Source organism: Blennius ocellaris (assembly GCF_963422515.1).
Source record: "Blennius ocellaris genome assembly, chromosome: 8".
In the NCBI taxonomy this organism is placed as follows: Eukaryota; Metazoa; Chordata; class Actinopteri; order Blenniiformes; family Blenniidae; genus Blennius; species Blennius ocellaris.
In genome coordinates, this window is record NC_137657.1 from 14,654,281 (window position 1) to 14,672,968 (window position 18,688).

General features: G+C 41.1%; 1 protein-coding gene across 2 annotated transcripts in view; it reads right to left on the minus strand.

Annotated features, from left to right (window-relative positions):
• Positions 1–18,688, minus strand: part of bcam (basal cell adhesion molecule (Lutheran blood group)) — a 52,690-nt gene that overhangs the window by 11,189 nt on the left and 22,813 nt on the right. For both annotated transcript variants that reach the window (XM_080501081.1, XM_080501080.1), the window contains exons 2-9: positions 6,623–6,750; positions 6,205–6,421; positions 4,040–4,113; positions 3,852–3,948; positions 3,577–3,759; positions 2,038–2,159; positions 1,793–1,934; positions 1,143–1,258 (exon numbers count right to left, since the gene is read on the minus strand). In XM_080501081.1, coding sequence (XP_080357207.1) covers positions 1,143–1,258; positions 1,793–1,934; positions 2,038–2,159; positions 3,577–3,759; positions 3,852–3,948; positions 4,040–4,113; positions 6,205–6,421; positions 6,623–6,750 — 1,079 coding nt within the window. The remainder of the gene's footprint in view (positions 1–1,142; positions 1,259–1,792; positions 1,935–2,037; positions 2,160–3,576; positions 3,760–3,851; positions 3,949–4,039; positions 4,114–6,204; positions 6,422–6,622; positions 6,751–18,688) is intronic.

Here is an 18,688-nt window from a genome sequence, read left to right on the forward strand (position 1 = left end):
ACATGAGCAAGTTCATCTTTATCACCCAACTCCCAGTTATTGCTAATTAAAGGATTGGTTTTATATGTGATTAGTTTGATAAATGAAAGTGTAATTGAAGTAGAAGCTCATATGATTCATGCAACATGCATTAATTCTGCCTCTTTTTCATTCAGACAACGCAGCAATGTACAGCGTTAACTGTTCACTGGCACATTCATGCTAAGCAATGGCTCAGACCCAAAGACATGACGAGACAGTCTTTATAATCCTTATATTCCTGTCTTGTTCCTCATGACTGCCACATATGGTAGATATGCGTCAAAGTATATTGAGAGGTTCATGCATATAAAACTTGGAACTGCAGTACTCAGTCAGTCACACAGTAAAAAGAAGATAATTTGAAAACTACATAAGAGCCAATAACTTTGAAACTTTATCCATAAAAATAATGTGAATTGCTGATGAATGTATCCTGAAACCACTTGCAGGATTTTGCATGTGTAATCCTCATAACTTCTAGACCGTTTATGATGTCTAGGAAAAAAAAAATAAATATATATATATATTAAAAAAAAAACTCACTGAAAGAAGAGAAATAGAAAATTGTATTGTTATACTGGTCATCCCAGTCGCAGTCGGCTCATTCAATCACATTTAGTTTTATACAATTATACACCAAAAAAAGTCCAAATATATCCAGTGTCCCCAAATATAATTATAATCATAAGAGTGTTAATGACGGCACACGACAGAAATCGTGTTGTGTTTCATGAAAAATTCTTACAAATCGTTGGAAAAAAGCTTCTCCGGCTGAACCACAATCACAAATGCCCCCATATGGAGCCCAAGGATGATCTATTTTTAGTTCAATATCATGTGACTGCTGTTAATATGTAACACTGATAACTTTGCTGTTTAAAAGGTGTTATCTGGGAATGCAAAAAAAAAAAAAAAAAATCCTGTTACAGTTGAGATGTACTTTCATGACCTTGTGGAAACTCCATGCTCTTGTTTATGCATCAGATCAGGCGAAAACACACAAACAATCCACAAACGTCAAGAAAACTAAGTAAAAGCATTTAGTATTCTCGTGAAAAGACTGTCTTCCAACAGTAAGAGGAGAGGGAGGGAATAAAGAGTGAAAAAGTGATGGGACACACCTTTTTCCATTGAACTGTGTGTGCAGCAGAGGCCTTGGTCTTACACTGCCACTCCACTTTGTCTCCAAGCTGGACAATCTGAGGCTCGGCGGGAGTCACGCTGACCGGGTCAATGTCTGAGAGGGAAGAACACAGCGCTCAGCCGGAAGCGAGCAGACACCTGGAAACATGTAAACCTGCAGCCTTCCATGCAATATGAGATGGAAAAAGTGCCACTTCAAATTAAAAGGGCCCTCAATCACTGAAACAACCACGTAATAGAGTCCTGAAAATAGCAACGCCAAGCAGAATTTGTCTTTTTTTCTGAGTACAAAGCCAATACACTTACTCTGAAGTTAAGCTCATTTTGAAGCCCAAGTTAAGCCTATTCCATGCTTTTTCTAAACTATCACCACTTAATGTGTGTGATAAGATCAAATTAAACAGCATGCTCAGGATAACATTAAAGTAACAGATGAACTGTGAAGAATTGCGTTTGATATTGCCCGGCTAAAGGGATTCCATTAAGGCTCATTCCTATCTAACCTTTTTAATTCTAAGATATACTGATGAAAAAGAGGCTTACTGCAACGCCGACGCTGCACAATCAGGAGGAGAAATACCTTTTCTGTGTGCCTAATTAATTGTGAGTGTCACCGTGTTTCACTCACAGTTGACGGTGAGGTCGATCGTTCCACTCAGGTCGGCATCGATATTATCGTAATCCGTGGCGGTGCACTTGTATTTACCTGCGTCTGTACGCTTTACAGATTTCAGTGTCAGGAGACCACCCTGACCATTGATGGCTTTACCCTGAATGTGGATGGACAGGAATTATGAGTATGAATTTAGATGAAAAGGGGCAAAGCAAAGCCCCAAAGAAAGTAAAGCTTTTACTCTTTTGAACAAAACCTACATCTTTAGTGAAGTCAAACTCTGGCTGGGGGTTTCCGTCGGTCTCACATATCATAATGACCATATCCCCCTCTTTGACCGGATCAGTGTTGTTCAGGGAAAACGTTGCCGTCTCAGAGGGATCTAGACGGACAAGAACAGACATGGAACAGGTGAAAATTCCTTCGGCGGTGACGTTTACACTGTAATACTTTGCACCATTAATCACGTATGAGCAATACATTCCTCACGGCATAGTTTCCTGCCCCCTCCTCATTCACTTCTGCGGAAGAATCTCAAATTCCATTATTGTCGTGACTTGAATGCTTAGCAAGAGGAGAGGTTTGCAATAAGAGTAATGCTTTCAGGATGGTAAACTACAACATTGATGGTTGCTTTTTAGCAATGTTTGAGATTAAATAGCATGTACTTAGACTTCAATTTACAATTTATTCTGACATTTAAAAACATCAAATCTAAGCATTTGAAATCCAGGCTTTTTGCCTTGAAAACAAGAGTTTACTAGTCATTAGTTAATGTAAAAAACAAGTGCAAGAGTAAAACATGTTGACTTACAGGAAGGTGGAACATTAACACTGAGACGTAGAACCAAAAATGTACATTATCGTAAACAAACCAAAGCAAAGGTAATTAACAGAGGGGAATAGGAATAAAATAAGCTAACTAATAATTTAGGCAACTAAGCTAAGCTAAGCTAAACTAAACTAAGCTAAACTAAACTAAACTAAACTAAAATAAACCAGTTCCAAGCAGAATGAATGCGTCTGCTGTGTTTTGATGATATTTGTGGCACAACTTTTGAAAGTTCTCGGAAAATGCTAAAAAAAAACATACAATCAACTGCCACTTTATTAGGTACACTGCAACAGCTCTTCCTCTTTTTAAAATGATAAACGGGTTAGAGTTATGTATAGTTATACTTGCCATCTTAAACTGGTTGTAACTTAACAGTGTATTTTCGAGAATGGAGCTTGGTGGCATTGAGCCAGATTGCATTACACTTTGAGGTTTTTTCCTCATAGTCAGCTCTCATGGTAATGTCGTGGCCTCTGAAAATAATACCGCCTCAGCCCTGTGAATGAAATTATGGAATCAAATTTCTGCCAGGCTCAGCTGTGCTTTGTTTTTATCAATAATTGCCAACTGTGTGAGCTAATAGAAACGCCTTTTATACTTCCAGTTCCTGTCACTACTCTTGTGCCGTTATTCGCTCCTGCTGTTTGTATGAAAAGCACAAAAAGTAACAATGCTCCTCAGGAAGCTTTCACTTATTCATGATCTTTCACCTCGGTTTCCTGCCTGGTTTTAATCACATACACTTTACAGGAGTTGACAAGGGACTTTAGAGTTAAGTGGTCTGCTTTTCTCCTTTTTAGACTTGAGTATAAGCTCGTCACAAAACTGACATCTGATCAAAAGTTTTGATTTGAAAAACCTTCCAGAATTGTAATGATAACTGAAAGGTGCTTGGTTGGACACCAGTATCGCAGGTTAACTGGGTGTAATCTGCCAACCGCCATGCTTTTGCATTGCCACTCACAGTTGAGGTTGATGGTGATGGTGTCGGACTTCTTCTGTTTGATCTGGTCTCCCGGCATGCTGTACTCCACGGTGCACTGGAACACTGAGTCCTTGTCGGCCTTGGTGGGTTTAGCGTACAGGGCGCTCTTAATGGTATAGAGACCTGAGGCCTCCTTCACCACAGTGGGAATCATGAAGGTCTCTAAACAAAGACAGGAAACAGTTATTAAGATGATGGCTTTATAAAGGTGTGGAAAAATAGGTTCAGATTAGAAAAAAAACAAGAACACATACCCTCTCTTTTGTCTTTGACCTCCGGAAGGGGCTGGTCACCTTTGAACCAAACAATTCTTGGCTGAGGATGACCGTTCATCGTCATGCAGGTGCCAATCTGATACAGAGAGGAAAATGCAAGGTTTGCAGTTTAAAAAAAAGAATAAACAACGTTGTGCATGTATAAACATGCAGAGCAGATTGCCAACCTCTGAGCTGGTAGACTCTGCCACGGAGATGGCCTGAGCTGAGGGCTTAGTGAGTTCTGGCTTCTCAGGAGCGACTGCAACAGAAAAAATAGAGCAGACGTCCTTATTAAATCACTATGATTCATTGGATGAAAAATTGCAACGTTAACCCTGCTATAGAAGCACTTTACTTCTATATTTGTTTCTGCTGACCTCGTTAATTCAGCTTGGTAGTAAATAACCAACTTCATATTTTCCCATTAGGAGGGAGTTCACTTGTGCTGATAATAGTGTAATCACGGAAAAAACGAAAACAAAACCCAAAAGAAAAACACACTATCTCTCTTCTGCACACACAACCACAGGTGTGAATGCTTCCTCCTGTTCCTCTGCTTCATTCTTGCGCTCACTTGTTTCACTTGTTCACATGCAAGGTCATCTTATCTCCGCCTGCAGCTGTTGACTCCCTATAAAAATAAACAATTGATATTTTTTCTCTCAGTCTCTGTTTGTGCTCCTTCATACCATTTTTGGCGTTTTCCCTCGACACGAGTAAATGTGGGAGAATGAGGCAGGGGGGATGACATGCATTGAACATCTATCCAGGGATTCCCCGCTGATGGCTTTTGCATCAATGTGATATCTGCACTTGGCTTGTTTATCGGGTCAATTTCTCTGAGAAAATTCCTGGGCTTTTATTGTGAAAATGCTTCCAAATCTACTGCAGCACTTGAACACTCTCTTTCTGTTCACTAACACAACCATATGCAAGCGCAGCTCATACCCAATTAGAGGAAATGCAGATTTCTATAACCACTGATGTCTTGACGTGACTGCAATTTTGTGATAAAGGGATTTTAGAGAAAATTCAATATTCGGTTAATCAAGTATAAAATGTACAGACCAGGAAAAGCAAGATTCATTCAGTTCTGCCATTGGGTGTTTTTCCAGTTTGCTCTTCCATCGTAAGCTTCTGGAGATAAAGATAGCAAGCTATCGGCGCTACAGCTGAACCCTCAGGAGACCTCATAACTCAGTCCCATTAAGTTAAGGCCAGGCAGACACACTATAATTCAACCCCAATGACTCAAGTGGTCAAAAGCGAACGAAGAATAATTGCTGGTTTGTGTGACAGCCGGTTTTCTTTGTACTCTGAGCATTAAGTGCATCTAAAATAGCCTCTATTAAACATCGCTTCATTGTGGCATTGTTCAGCATTGACTTGTCCATTCCACAATTAATAGATCTTTTCTTTATGAGATTGCATTAAACTTCTGTGCCTCTGAGTGGAGACACGTTAATAGTTAACTGTTAGAAAAAGTTTTAAAGTTGATGCCAGACTAAACAAAGGGTTCTTGCTTTCTTTCTTTTTTTTACCCTCCCTTGACAAATCCTCCCCTTTTTAGTGACTGTGCTGGACTGATCAGTGCTATCTGAAATGTCAGTAAATCCCATTCATCCTGGTGCAACCTTGTGAGAGGGACAAGGACGCAGCAGCATGTTACTAGGTCGGCCTTCAGCGAGTTTGAGATCAATCTGGACTCTTATTAAAGACGGATATATGAGACATGACAGGTGTGATTGAACTATTCATCAATTGTGTCAAGAGTGATTAGGCCGGGGTTAATTGACCTCTGGGTAACTTATCAAAAGAAACTGGTCACCCCAGGGTCTTAAGAAGGCTTTAAGAATATTTGGGTTAACACAAATTTTCATGAAAGATTAACAAGACTGTGACAAATCTTTTTTCGTAATAAAGTATTTGTATGTTAAGGTTTAGCATGGAGTTCGTGTAAGTATGTGCGTAATGCAATCAGCAAAATGCATGACATGATAATTAAGGGACTTCTAAATCATGCACACAAACGCACGCACACACACACACACACACCCCTCACAGATTCAAATCGTAAACCTTTAGTGACAGTGACAGCAACACATCAAGCCATAAATTCCTTTCAACAGAAAGGAGAGGGGGGCCGTGTGTGTGTGTGTGTGTGTGTGTGTGTGTGTGTGTGTGTGTGTGTGTGTGTGTGTGTGTGTGTGTGTGTGTGTGTGTGTGTGTGTGTGTGTGTGTGTGTGTGTGTGTGTGTGTGTGTGTGTGTGTGTGTGTGTGTGTGTGTGTGTGTGTGTGACAGGGTAACATTGCGGTCATACTACAGGCTAAAGGTTACTGGCTGACTTACAAAAGACTTTGAGCATAGTGGTGGCATCTCCCACCCCAGCAAGGCCAGCGTTGACCTGGCAGTAGAAAGCGAGCTCGTCAGAAGGTTTGACGGAAGTAATGGTCAAGGTGAAGTCCTCTCTGATCGTGACCCGCCCTGTCAGTGGTGTGTCGTCGTCGCTTTTTAGTTCTCCACCCTGAGAGCGGAAAGCCACACGTTTCCTGGTTCCCTGTTCCTCCTGGCAGACAAAAACAATAAAGATGGAAAAAACATGTGAGGTGTAGCCCCAACTGGAAAGATGGAGTTGAATAAATGTACAACAGAACTGGGCGGTCTGAAATTCCCAGTTACCTTTGCAAACCATTCTTGGGTGAATTTCTAATTGCAAACATGGAGTAACAAATATATTTAAAAAAAAAAGTATGTGAAGATTACTCACAATGTACCATTCCACAATGGTGTTGCTTGATGGAGGTGAGACAGTGTGTGTGCATGGCAGCTGAGCAGTATCTCCTTTCAACACTTCCACCTTGGGAGCCACTTTCACTGTAACAGTCCCACTGCATACTGTAAAAAAAAATAAGACACAAAGGGAATATTAAAAATGAAAGATTTGCAAAAGTACAAATACAAAGCTGATGTTCAAAATGTATGGCATTAATGCTGTTGTAATGTCCAAGTGCACTTTACAAGGTTGTTACTGATGGGTATCGAGACAGAGAAACTCAAATATCAAAACCGCAATGTCTACAATGTGTCTACATTTCATTGGACTAAAAGCCTGTGTGTTTGTTTAATACCCCCAGGGCTTCCGATTGTTGAAACACTGAGTTATGGCATGTGGTGTCCATGAGGGACTTCGTCAGCGCTGCCTTTCTCAGCAATGCCTTGGGCAGTTCGCTCTCATCACTCCTCACACACACACATCAGTGACGAGTAGTCGAAGTCTGTGATTACACCAGCATTTCTGCAGCACACACTGACACCCTAACTAGAAAAAAAACAACAACATTCATACACACTTTCAAGGATGCAATTTATGCCTCTTGCACGGGAAATGATAACTAAAGTATCAGTTGTGCATCGCCATGAAAAGACCACGCACGCTCAAAACTAACACTTCACTTCTTGCAGAGAGCCAAACAAAGCCTTGACAGCGACGAATCCTTATTGCTAGTAGTCTGTAATTCATACCAAATTAATATTTTCCATCAAACCCAAGAGATATGGCAATTAAGAATAATTAAGGTCAATGTAACTACTGTCTAATTAAAATTGCTGATCCACTTGTGAAGCACTGAAGTGTCACGGTAATGATGAATATCTCAATACGCGTAAATCCAGACGAAGTAGTAGTTACAGAAAGCTCCGGATAACTGCAAATATCAGTGCTCTCGTGAAAGTATATCAACAGGACTGAACAATCGTTAAGGGACTCAAGGGGAAGCGATAAGGCCGTTGTGACTGTCAGTGTTCTCCACTCAATAGAGAATTTAGGATGCACACTGTGTCCCACATTTCTATGGGAGAGCAGGCAGCTGGACTGCAGAACGAAGCAGGAATGGTTCCTGTGGGGACAGGGAACACTGTAGCGCTCTGAACTCTCTGTACAACCTGCAATGGAGAAGCAATGGGGCAACTGGATTGCATTACAGAGAGAACAGAAGGCGACAGACGAGGAGAGCAACAAATAATGTGTCATAAATAGCATGTTGCAGTAACACATGACGCCATTTGAGTTTAGTATGTAGTTTGTCTGAGGCTTTACTAAAAAATAAAAGGCCGATGTGAATAAAGGACGTTACGTAAGTCCCAGAGCACTTTGGGGGGGCATGCAAACTACATGGAGAAAGAGCAAAATTAGACATCATTACCTGATATGTCAGTAAAGGAAACACACAGGGCAAACATGTTTATTATCAGGCCGGATGTTTAGACAGAAATAAACCAGAACAAAGTGTTTTTGAATGTAGGGCAAACCAAAGACACTCCAGTAAACAGCCCAGCAACGTCTCCAAAATTCCTCCGAATAATGCAAACGCAAGCAAAATCAAATTAAAAAAGATTAAAAAGCATGAAATCTACACAGAGATTCATATTCCAATTTGGGACGTACACATAGTTGATGAACAACATAGCCCCGTTTTCAGTACGATAACATGAATTAATTATGCCATCAATTTCTGGACTACAAAATCCACAGCTGAATAATTTATTTGTTGTGAGAAACTGCCGAGGCTGGGGAGGATGGACTTGTGGGAATCATATCTGTTTGACAGGCTCGCTTTAATAACAGGGCAGAGAAACGCAGACGAGGAAGAGATGAAAGAGTGCTCAAAGTGTCTAAAGAGAGATGAGAGGAGCTGAGCAGTGGCCACCTAGTTATCAGTTTACTGTGAGCAGAAGTCGCCAAGGATGTAAGGAAAGGCAGGGAGAGGGGATGTACAGTGGAGATAATAGGGTGAGCTGTCAAAAATACACACTGCTGTTTCTCTGTGTTGTGTGTCAGTGAAGCGCATTCCACCGGGGTCAGATGATGTGATTCACCAAGACCCACAAACCACTCACAGGTCAAAGGTCAGTGGAGTGCTGACATTCGTAAAAAAAAAAAGATGTCACGTCTCTGTCCAGTGTTTTATTCTTGAACTTCCTCTTCATTTTCTTTTTCACTTCCCTTGACTGTTTTTTTTTTTTATCTCGCTTTGATTTCCTCATGGATAATTTTTCTTCTCTTCATCACCACACAGTATCACGCTATCTCTAAATATGTTGGTCGATCTACTCAGACACTCGAGTGAAACCAACATTAGTTTTACGAACCGAGTCTCGTGTTCTAAGTTTGTCAGAGCCCCGGAAAAAGAAGGAGTCCTGTCTTGCTGTGCCAACACAAACAGCCAGCCAGAGGAGCAAATGTGCAAGAATGTGTGTGAGCAAATGAAGCACTGCGCTTTTTCGACTGCACTCAGAACTTAAGTGTGGTGCTGAGTGGTGCATGGGCAAAACACACACTGGCAAGCATACCACATTAAATCAAGTGACTTTCTGGCACATGCATAGAGTTCAAGTCTTTAGTTGGTAAGGTAAGTTGCCATAGCAGACCCAGACACTGAATGACTATGGGCCATATGTGGCTCTTTGGATGGTTCAATTAGATTGAATTTGACAATCTGTGTTCATGATCTCTGCAAAACAACTGCTTAGGTTATATATTACTTTCCAGTGTGTGTTTTGTTTATGCTTGAGACCAAACATTTACCCGTCTTCACTGTGTTGTCATATTACCGTTTGGACCACCATTATCAGAAAAAAGACACTTCAAGAACTTAGAGGTTAAAGTTTAACACACTGCTTTTTGATAAGAGTTGTATGAACTGAGCATAAAGAAGTGGAAGTTGGGGTTCAGTCCTTCGTGTTTGTCCCAAGCTTTCATAATAGGCCCTTCAGTAAAAATAATTACGTATTCTTTTGCTGGCATTCATGCTGCTCCACACTCAAATCTCTCTGCAACAGTTTGATTGATTGTGATGAAATATTGACAAGCCATGGTTGATGTGCATTTAGTGATTTTCACATCTACTATTAACTCCTTGACATTAAAACGGGTCTGGTTGATGCTTTGACTCTAATTAAGTCAACATTTTAATTCATGTTGTGATATATTGCAACATCTGCAGCAATAACTAGCAAACTCTCAATCATACATCTATGTGCTTATTATTAGCAGTGGAAGTAACAATTGTAATCATAAATCCTTTCCCCCAGAAACAATGAAGCATATTTGTGGTATCATCATGTCATATATTATTCACATTTTTCCACCAGTGACTCAAATTTACAGGGATAATGGAATTTAAATGACTGAAACCTCGCTTTCAGAGTTGTTAAAAGCCCTATCTTTTTGTTTTATGGGGTAATAATAGTAAACTTTTATCAGTCAAGACGGTCTGTGGGGAGGCAGAGAACAAACAATGTGTTGTGGGTGATTGGGTGATGTTGGCGTCTGAGATGAGGAAATGGTCATGTATATCCAGAGTTCATCGGTTTTTTCAGTACCTCTTTCAGTACTTCCTTTTTCTTTTTCGTTTCTCGCTTTGAAATAAATCATCTTTCGGGTGTCATTCACAGTATGTTTTGGCCAGAGTGATCAATCACACTGCTGCTCTGTGTTTTATGCACAAGGCAGCTGGACAGGCAGAGACAGGCAATTAAAGCATAATTAGGGAGTCCTCTGTCCAATTTGAGCCTGGAGCAGCATGTGTGCGCACAGAAGTGTTTGTGTATTTAGTGGCACAGGCGCGCGTGTGTGTGTGTGTGTGTGTGTGTGTGTGTGTGTGTGTAAGAAAAAGAAAGAGAGTGGTGGGGGAAATGGGAGGTGTGCGTGCAGAGGGGCAGCTACATGGGGGTCTCGTTAGCTGATGCAGGCCAGCTAATCGGATTTGGCCAGAGAGGGAAAGTGTGTGTGTGTGTGTGTGTGTCTACAGGTCACAGTCTGACCGTCTTGTTCCCATCTGTCTTTCATGCCACACACACACACACACACACACACACACACACACACACACACACACACACACACACACACACACACACACACACACACACACACACACACACACACACACACACACACACACACACTTACAGTGTATCTATAATGCATGTGATATTTATGAGCAACCAAGCCAGCCCAAAAAGCAACGGTTAAGTACATTGTGTACAAAAAAAAGAAAGAAAAGTCTGTAGTCAAAGCTGCTTGGCGGAGCAAAGGAGACCCGAAGAGTCGTGTCAGTCCCACAACTACTGAAAAGTTAATGTGAAACCAGCTTTAATACCCTGTGCCTCTTCTTGCCTTTATCTCCCCTCAACAGATCTCTCTGCCTCCATCTCTTTCTCCTTCGCCCTTTCTCTCATACACACACTCAGAAATGCTTCTCTTCAGTTTGACTTATATTTATTTCTGTGTTTTTAACGTCAACGTCAAGAACCGAAATTTTATCTAATCTTACAAAATGTCTTTACTTAACAAAATTATGTTTTACATTATGGGGAATGATTTGTAGTTTCTCATGTTAGACAAGTCCTCATAGTGCAAGTGTGGTAAGAGACAGATGGGTACATTGATGTCCCCACAAGTACCTAAACAGGCTCGCGTACACACACACAAGGGCTTGCTCCTCATTATGGAAGAAACCAGCTGGATCCTCTCCTTCCTGTCCTCTTTTCCTCTCTTGTTCTCGCCTCACCTACTGTCGTATTCTGGACATCAAACCGAAAGCTTCTTTCTTCCCTTTTTATCCCTTTTTCTCAAAGAGCATTCTTTAAAACCCAGTGCACGGACTGTGCCTGTGTATATGTGTGTGTGTGTGTGTGTGTGTGCAGTCTGTGTGTGTTTGAAAACCAAAATGTAGAGCATGTTAACAAAAAAGAAGGGGAACAAAGAAAGCATGGACAGGAAAGAGAGGGAGAGTGGCAGAGAGAAGGAAATGGAAACAAGAGAGCGCGTGTGCACAAAATCAGCACAACCTACATGACAGGCCCCACATTGGCCACGGGAACCTTTTCCTGATGACAGCATACCCTTCCTCTTACTGATAGTACCTGTGTTTGTCCTGCTAACCCAAACACCCAGGAGTGATGAGTGATGGCTGCGCTTGGTATTTCACGCCACTGTATACACCTGAACCGAAATGCCTACAGGTCCTACAGAAGTGTGTTTGATTTCCGTGCCAACTCTGCCCCAAGGGTTGTGCAGAAAATGGTCATTCGGAGAGAGTACAGGAGGGAACTGCAGGAGTGCAACGAGGCACCTGATGGATGAGCAGTGCCAGTAAATCAGTGGATCTGTATGCATGTGTGTGTGTGCATGCGTGCGTGCGTGCGTGCGTGCGTGTGTGTGTGTGTGTATAAACACCCTTGGCCTCTAACAGGATTAGTGTGTTTGACTGTTGGCAAAGCAAACAGTGTCTCGCGGCAGAGGATGCTCAATGTCATGAGGACAGTGTGACTATATTAAAAACAGAACACCCGATAAAAGTCATTGGTTGGGTTGAAAATAGATATTCTTTTGATATTAAATTGCTGCATTTCACACACTACTTTCTTTCTTGGTCCTTATACTCAGTCTGCTACATAGGTTTTATCCTCTGCCATAATTTCTACTGCCACTGAAATGCAAACCACACACACTTGTCATTTGAGCATCTTTAAATCTTGGCATATTCAAAACCTTTAGAATAAAGAAGGTTGGCCTGGTCAGACAGAACAGTGATTATTCCCAGCATCAGAAAAGTCTGCAATGTCTTTGACATCTTGTAAACAACACCAGACTGCCTCCAAGTCAAGATTGTTCTTTGGATTACACAAAAGCAGAACACGGGTTAAAACACACTGCACTCACCATGACTAAAATCCATTAATAAATAATTTTGTATTAGAGCAGGAGCCATAACATGAGCATGGATTTTACTCCACTCATGTGTTATAAATGGTTGCCATCACTGCAGTGACAATGTGACAGGTTCAGTGAAGTCATCGTCATGAATAAAATACTATGTGACTACATCAGTGACAGAGGGGGGGGCATCGTAAGACACTTTTAGCGCACTTAATCTGATAATAGCCCATTAATGACTAGAAGTGTGTTTACAGACCTTTCACAATCAGACTATGCTGACATTCGTCTGCCTGCCTTTTCAAATAGGAGCCTTTTCCTGCTCGGGAAGTTCAGTTTGTTCAGTTTACTTTTCTTTGGGAGAGAAACTTGATCTATCACAACTTTACCCACGACAGCTGAAATGCGGAGAAGTAAAAAGAGAGGTCATTCAGTGGGTGTCCACTGTCCAGGGTAAGCAAAGTAGTATTTGGCTGTTATGATTTGACATCGCACACAGCATTCACACTACTGATATATATATATACACAGTATATATATGTGCAAGAGGCATATATATATATATATATATATATATATATATATATACATACATAAGTACATTTCTTTTTTTATTCCAAACATTTTTGCGGGAACCATTTCTTTGTGTGTGTTAAGGGGCAAGCTGGGTCAGAGTGACAGTGTCGGGGTGGGTCCTTGTAAGGCCTGCAGTCCATCAACGCATGACTGATGAGACAAGAACAGGTGCAGCACAGGGACAGCAGCTGCAGCAAACACACATGGCAGACACACACACCCCGCATACACATCACACACGCCAACAATGAGCGCCACATGCAGAGGGCGAGGCGAGAGAAAGAGATATGGCAGACAAAGAAGTGAAAGAGAGGAAGTGTCACCATGTTGTGGAGGACACATGCAATTTCCAGAAGTAGGAGTCAAAGAGTAATAGCATACAGCAGTTACAAAGGCCAGACAGGCATATTTACAGTGCACACACACCGTCTGTCCCCTTGGAAACTTCTACTGGTGACTGTATCTATATATCATGCATAGATGACTAAGTGTGGCAATCGCCTTTGCTTTCCTGCTAAGTGTTGACCTTTAAAAGAGAACAACAGTATGTATCTGGTGCTAATTAGAACCCCACTGTTGTTTATTTCATTCATGAAATGGACTAAGGAGAAGGTCAGATGATATGAGAGGAAGAGGCAACAGTAAGTAAGGACACAAAAGAACAATCTTTAAACAAATGGAAATGAAGTGGAAAGTGATTGCATGTCAAAAATAGCTACAAAATACTCTTTGTATGTAAACCCTTTTAATAAAATATAACCACATCTTGCTGCAAAGGCCAACATTACAACGAGACCCATTCAAACCTCACTGACGATATTCCAGGCAAATTAAAGTAGGTCACATCTTCATCCTCCTCTTCCTCAGCTTCATGTAAAATTTTGAAGATTCCTCCAGGTAAAGGACACACAGCACACACTGCTTATTTTTAAAGAGAGGATTAAGATCCCCCTCGCAGAGCTTGATCCAGTCTGAGACTTCCCAACATCCCCAAAGTCTTAATTTCAGGGTTTAGGATGTTTTTCACATCATAGGATAATCTCGTATCAGTCGAATCTATCAGTAATAAAAACTCCAAACTCTTCTTTGGTTTGTCATATAAATTGATTTCAATTTATACATTTTAATTCAAATATAGTTTGCAACTTCTGCACTGTTATTTTTATTCCACTCCATGAACTTATTAGGTTTAGTTGTATAAGTGCTCTCATAAACCAGTGATGTTCTCCTCCACTTACTTTGTCTTAAAATGGTTTCAAAAAGATTGAAAGAAAAACCTTCTGGGAAAAGACATGCACCCCTTAAGGCTTTCTGTCACCACCCCATAAGAGACCCACCCCACACCGAAAAAGACACAGTAGTAAGTATTTCAAATCATGCTGATTACAATGTCCTGATTGAAAAACTAATATGAAAGCAAGTTTATTCATCATAAGAAAATCATTGTGGATCCAATTTAGGATAAAACAATCCAATTCATAACATTTCTTTTCACTGCAGGAGAATGATCATTTGAAATAAACTTGTATATTGTTAAACAGCTGTTTTTAAACACTTTCAAACTGCAAGAGGTTTGACTGGAATGAATTTCAAAAGAAATCCACCCCAAACCTTAAATTGTTTTTCCCCCTCCATAGCAAACAACAGCGCTTAAAAATACCAATTACAGCAATCACAGATGCTGCATCAGACTGATAAATCTCCTCTGACCATTCACATGCAAGTTAAAAGCCCCTGTAGTCATAACTGTGAGTCGATAGGACAGGTCTATTGTGCTTCAAAGATAATATCAAGACCTCTCATTGTCGTCAAACGCAATAACATGTTTGAAGCTCGCATTTCATAGCTTGTTGAAACAGGGCTCCTCTTTTTTTATGGATTACCTGTTTATGAGGGTTATGTGTTTTATGTGCTTGTGGCTCGGGGTGTTGATTAAAGGTAAGATAGACAGACCCCGGATATTCAGATGCCACATGTAAATCTCTGCAATTACAGGATAAGGAAGGACCTATCTGTCTTCCTGTCAGGGCTTGTACCAAAGTGCCACCTGAGTGGATGTAAAAACTCACACCTGGGACCCTGCAGCAACACACTCCTAGATACCTGCAACCACACACATGCTCAGGTTGCAGCTGAAGGTTAGCCGAGTCTAGACCGTTTTACCGCCACGTATATTTACCGACACTAAAACCACCGGGTATTGTGTTTGTCTGAAAAGGGAGATGGAAATTTAATTTACTATGTGTGATATGAAAATCCTGTAACCTTTTATTGAAAAGTTTTTGCATCAGCTCAATATGCCGCCTCTCTCAGGCAGCACTCTTATGGTTATGGTTCCGTCGACTTGTTTGAAATCTGTTTCATCTTTCACGTCTGATGTGTAAAGCGTGCTTTCAATGACGCAGATGTGATTAGCACTTAAAACACGTTTCACTTAATGTGAATTCGGGGGTTGAGCTCCATTTGAAGCGAGCGAGGAGAGCACAGAGGTGAACGGAGGGAGCAAGGAAATTAGTTTAGAAAGTCTGATGATCCAGGGGACTGGAGGCTGACGTAATGCAGCTGAGTCAAACATTAGGCTGGTAGCGATTAGAGCGAGTTCACATCAGTCCTTTCTGCCGCCATAGAGCCCACTGCATTAGCATCTGCGCATCCTTCTTAGTGACATAAAAAACAGAACGTCAAGTCATTGTGAAGAGTGACTGCTACACAAATGATGTTTCCTCCTCCCTGGATATACGCCGGTGTTTGATGTGTGCAAGTAGAGGGCACAGAGGTATCGTCACAGCATGCGCAGTTGTGGCAGATAAATCACAGCTTTCCTAGTGTGTGTGTGTGTGTGTGTTGTGTCATCTCACAGCAGTTTAGGAGCTCAAGACAAACACTGTGAAGTGGGCTACAAGGTAGGCCCCTCAAGCACTCTTTTGTCTGCTGGGAGATTCCCCCTCTTCTGTCTTGCTGCTCAGGCAACAGGGTGAGAAGTCTGCACCATTCAGACCCTGGAGTTTGGAGCTCTGTGGTCAACAGGAATGTGTTTGTGTGTTCAGGAGAGGGCGTGTTTGTCCTCTTCGAACGTGAGCGAGTGAGTCGGGAAAGAGAGAATTAGGATGAGGATGTATCTCGGGAAAAGAAAAAGAGGACACAATCAAAAGAAAAGAATAGAAACTGAGACGGGGGAGAGCGCACAAGGAGAATATGAATTTAGCCAGCTGACATTGCAGTCTTGTGACCTATTCTGCAAAAAAGCGACGGTTTGAATAAAACAAAGCTGGGACATCTTATAAAGAGATTATAAATAGAGCTATGAATATATGAGGCTTGTGAGTTTTAGTGCTGTGTAAGTGCTTCTGGAAAAGTAGGTTTGATATATAGCCTCACTGATAAACTGAAGTATTCTTTGAGTGTCCCTCCCCATTAAAGGTAAGCTGAGTAAAACTCAACCCATCTCTCACACAGAAAATCTAGGTCATTTATATAGCTAATATCTTTTAGCTGACACAATCTGGTGCCATTATATCTGACTCTATTAACAATGACTTAGCGTGACAATAGCCAGTGTCTTGCTCCTATTAGAGCTCACTTCTGTGTCTTAATATAGTGGTAGTAACAAAGCCCAAAACGTGCTGAGATATAGCGGTGAAATACATGCAAGTATATAAAAATATCAAGAAGAATTTCATTACTTTTTAAATCAAAGGGCACAGACCGGAGAGGGTCGCCAATTACCGCAGTATGTCTTCTCCTGGCTGCCTTTCATTTTCAGAGGGGACTCAATTTGGCGAGAAAGGAAAAGGAGGGAGCGGGTGTGTGTGAGTGCATATGGCCTGATCGACTGAGGGAGAACCCAATCAGTGGATGTCACTGAAGGGGCAGAGATGTGAAAAGGTGTTAATATTTAATGTTTTGGGGGGCCCCCAGAATCTGGGCCTCCTTTCCCCTCTTCTCCTTCTCCCTTCTATCCCTCTCGCCTCAGGCACACCAATTAACATACTCTGTCCTTTTCTCCCCCCTTCCTCTCTTTCTCACTGCTCCCCGTCTTCCTTGAAACATAGCCCCCTGGCAAAAAATAAAAAAAATTAGAAATAGAATGAGAGAGGAGGCCAAAATGAAGGGAGAAAAAAGAAAACGGGTGAGAGTTAAAGGAGTGCCATGCAAAGTTTGAACGAGAAGCAAGTTGAGAAAGCTCGAGGGTCTTGGGAAAGAGAGCAGGAGAATGACGCAAAAATAAGCTTGAGATGAATAAAAAAAACAAGGAGAAGTTCCTGTTAAAGGGTTAAAACTGAAGCAAAAGAAAAGGAGAAAGACGAATTGAGGGAAGGAGAAGGTCCCCGGTGTGTTTTCAATTCTACTCTGCCTCTACCTATTTATCAAGGTAAATGACTTGCTTTAATGGGCCAGAATTATAAGCAGTGTTTGGCAGAAGCAATCTGCTTGCATATGTTGTCCCTAATGCTGCTGGCGTCTATAATGCGGTATCCTAATGAGGTGCATTTGGTGATGAGGGAGGCGGTAAAGATAATAAATTGCTCACAGGACCCCATAAGGACAGGGCAGCCCTGGAAAGATGATGAATGAATAGCGAGAGACTGACAACCAATTAGAGCCAACTGAAGCACCTTAAATGCTGTATTTATGTATACTATTCAATCCACCTTTGCGAGGAAGCTGCAGTGATTCCAATGATTTAGCACGCTATTTCGTCACAAACATACCCTCATAAGGCTTGACGACTCACAAGCGGGAGATTTTATCTTTGATACTATTTCACAACCCTACTGACACCCAATAAATGTTGAAACCGACTATTTTTTGTAATAACCCACTGTGCCACACAGCTTTGTCCCACAAGGTTGTCACAGGGGTTTTCATTATACTTTACGCATTTTTTAAACGATAATTTTAGCTTTCATTCACAAGGTTTGACAAACTGGCTTTATGTAATATGTGAAAATGAATGATGGCTGATGACTGATCAGGGCATTTTGAAGGATAAACTTGTTCGAGAGTCTTTAGTTATCTAAGTTTGACACATTTATAGACCTCTGATACAAAATAAAGCAGGAAAAGAGGCTACTGATCAGTAAAATTGGAGTATTTCTATTACCTTTGCAGTTTTGTGATGTCATAACTTATATGTCTTGTAAACACTTTGTGGAAAATTGTACATCAAACAGAGGCTACGGTCACTCTGTGCGTTACATGTGGTCGCCAAACCCATTCAGCCAATGAACCAAGTCCAAAATATTATTACATTTTTGGTTTCTGAAATTATGAATAAGAAAGGTAATTTGTTTGATCACTTTTGAACCCAATTTACACAGTTTACATTCTGTAAATAGATTAAATGAAAGCTATATGTTCAACGTCCTCGTTGTAGAAGTGCTAAGTCACAATTTAGCCCGCCGCTAGTGAGGATGTGATTTTTTTTCTTTTTTTGCATTCCTGACATGGATCAATATCAAGTTCAAGAGTTTCTCAATTTGGAAAGTGAAAGTAATTTGAATTTTAGTCATTCCAAATGAGGACATTTACATTTTT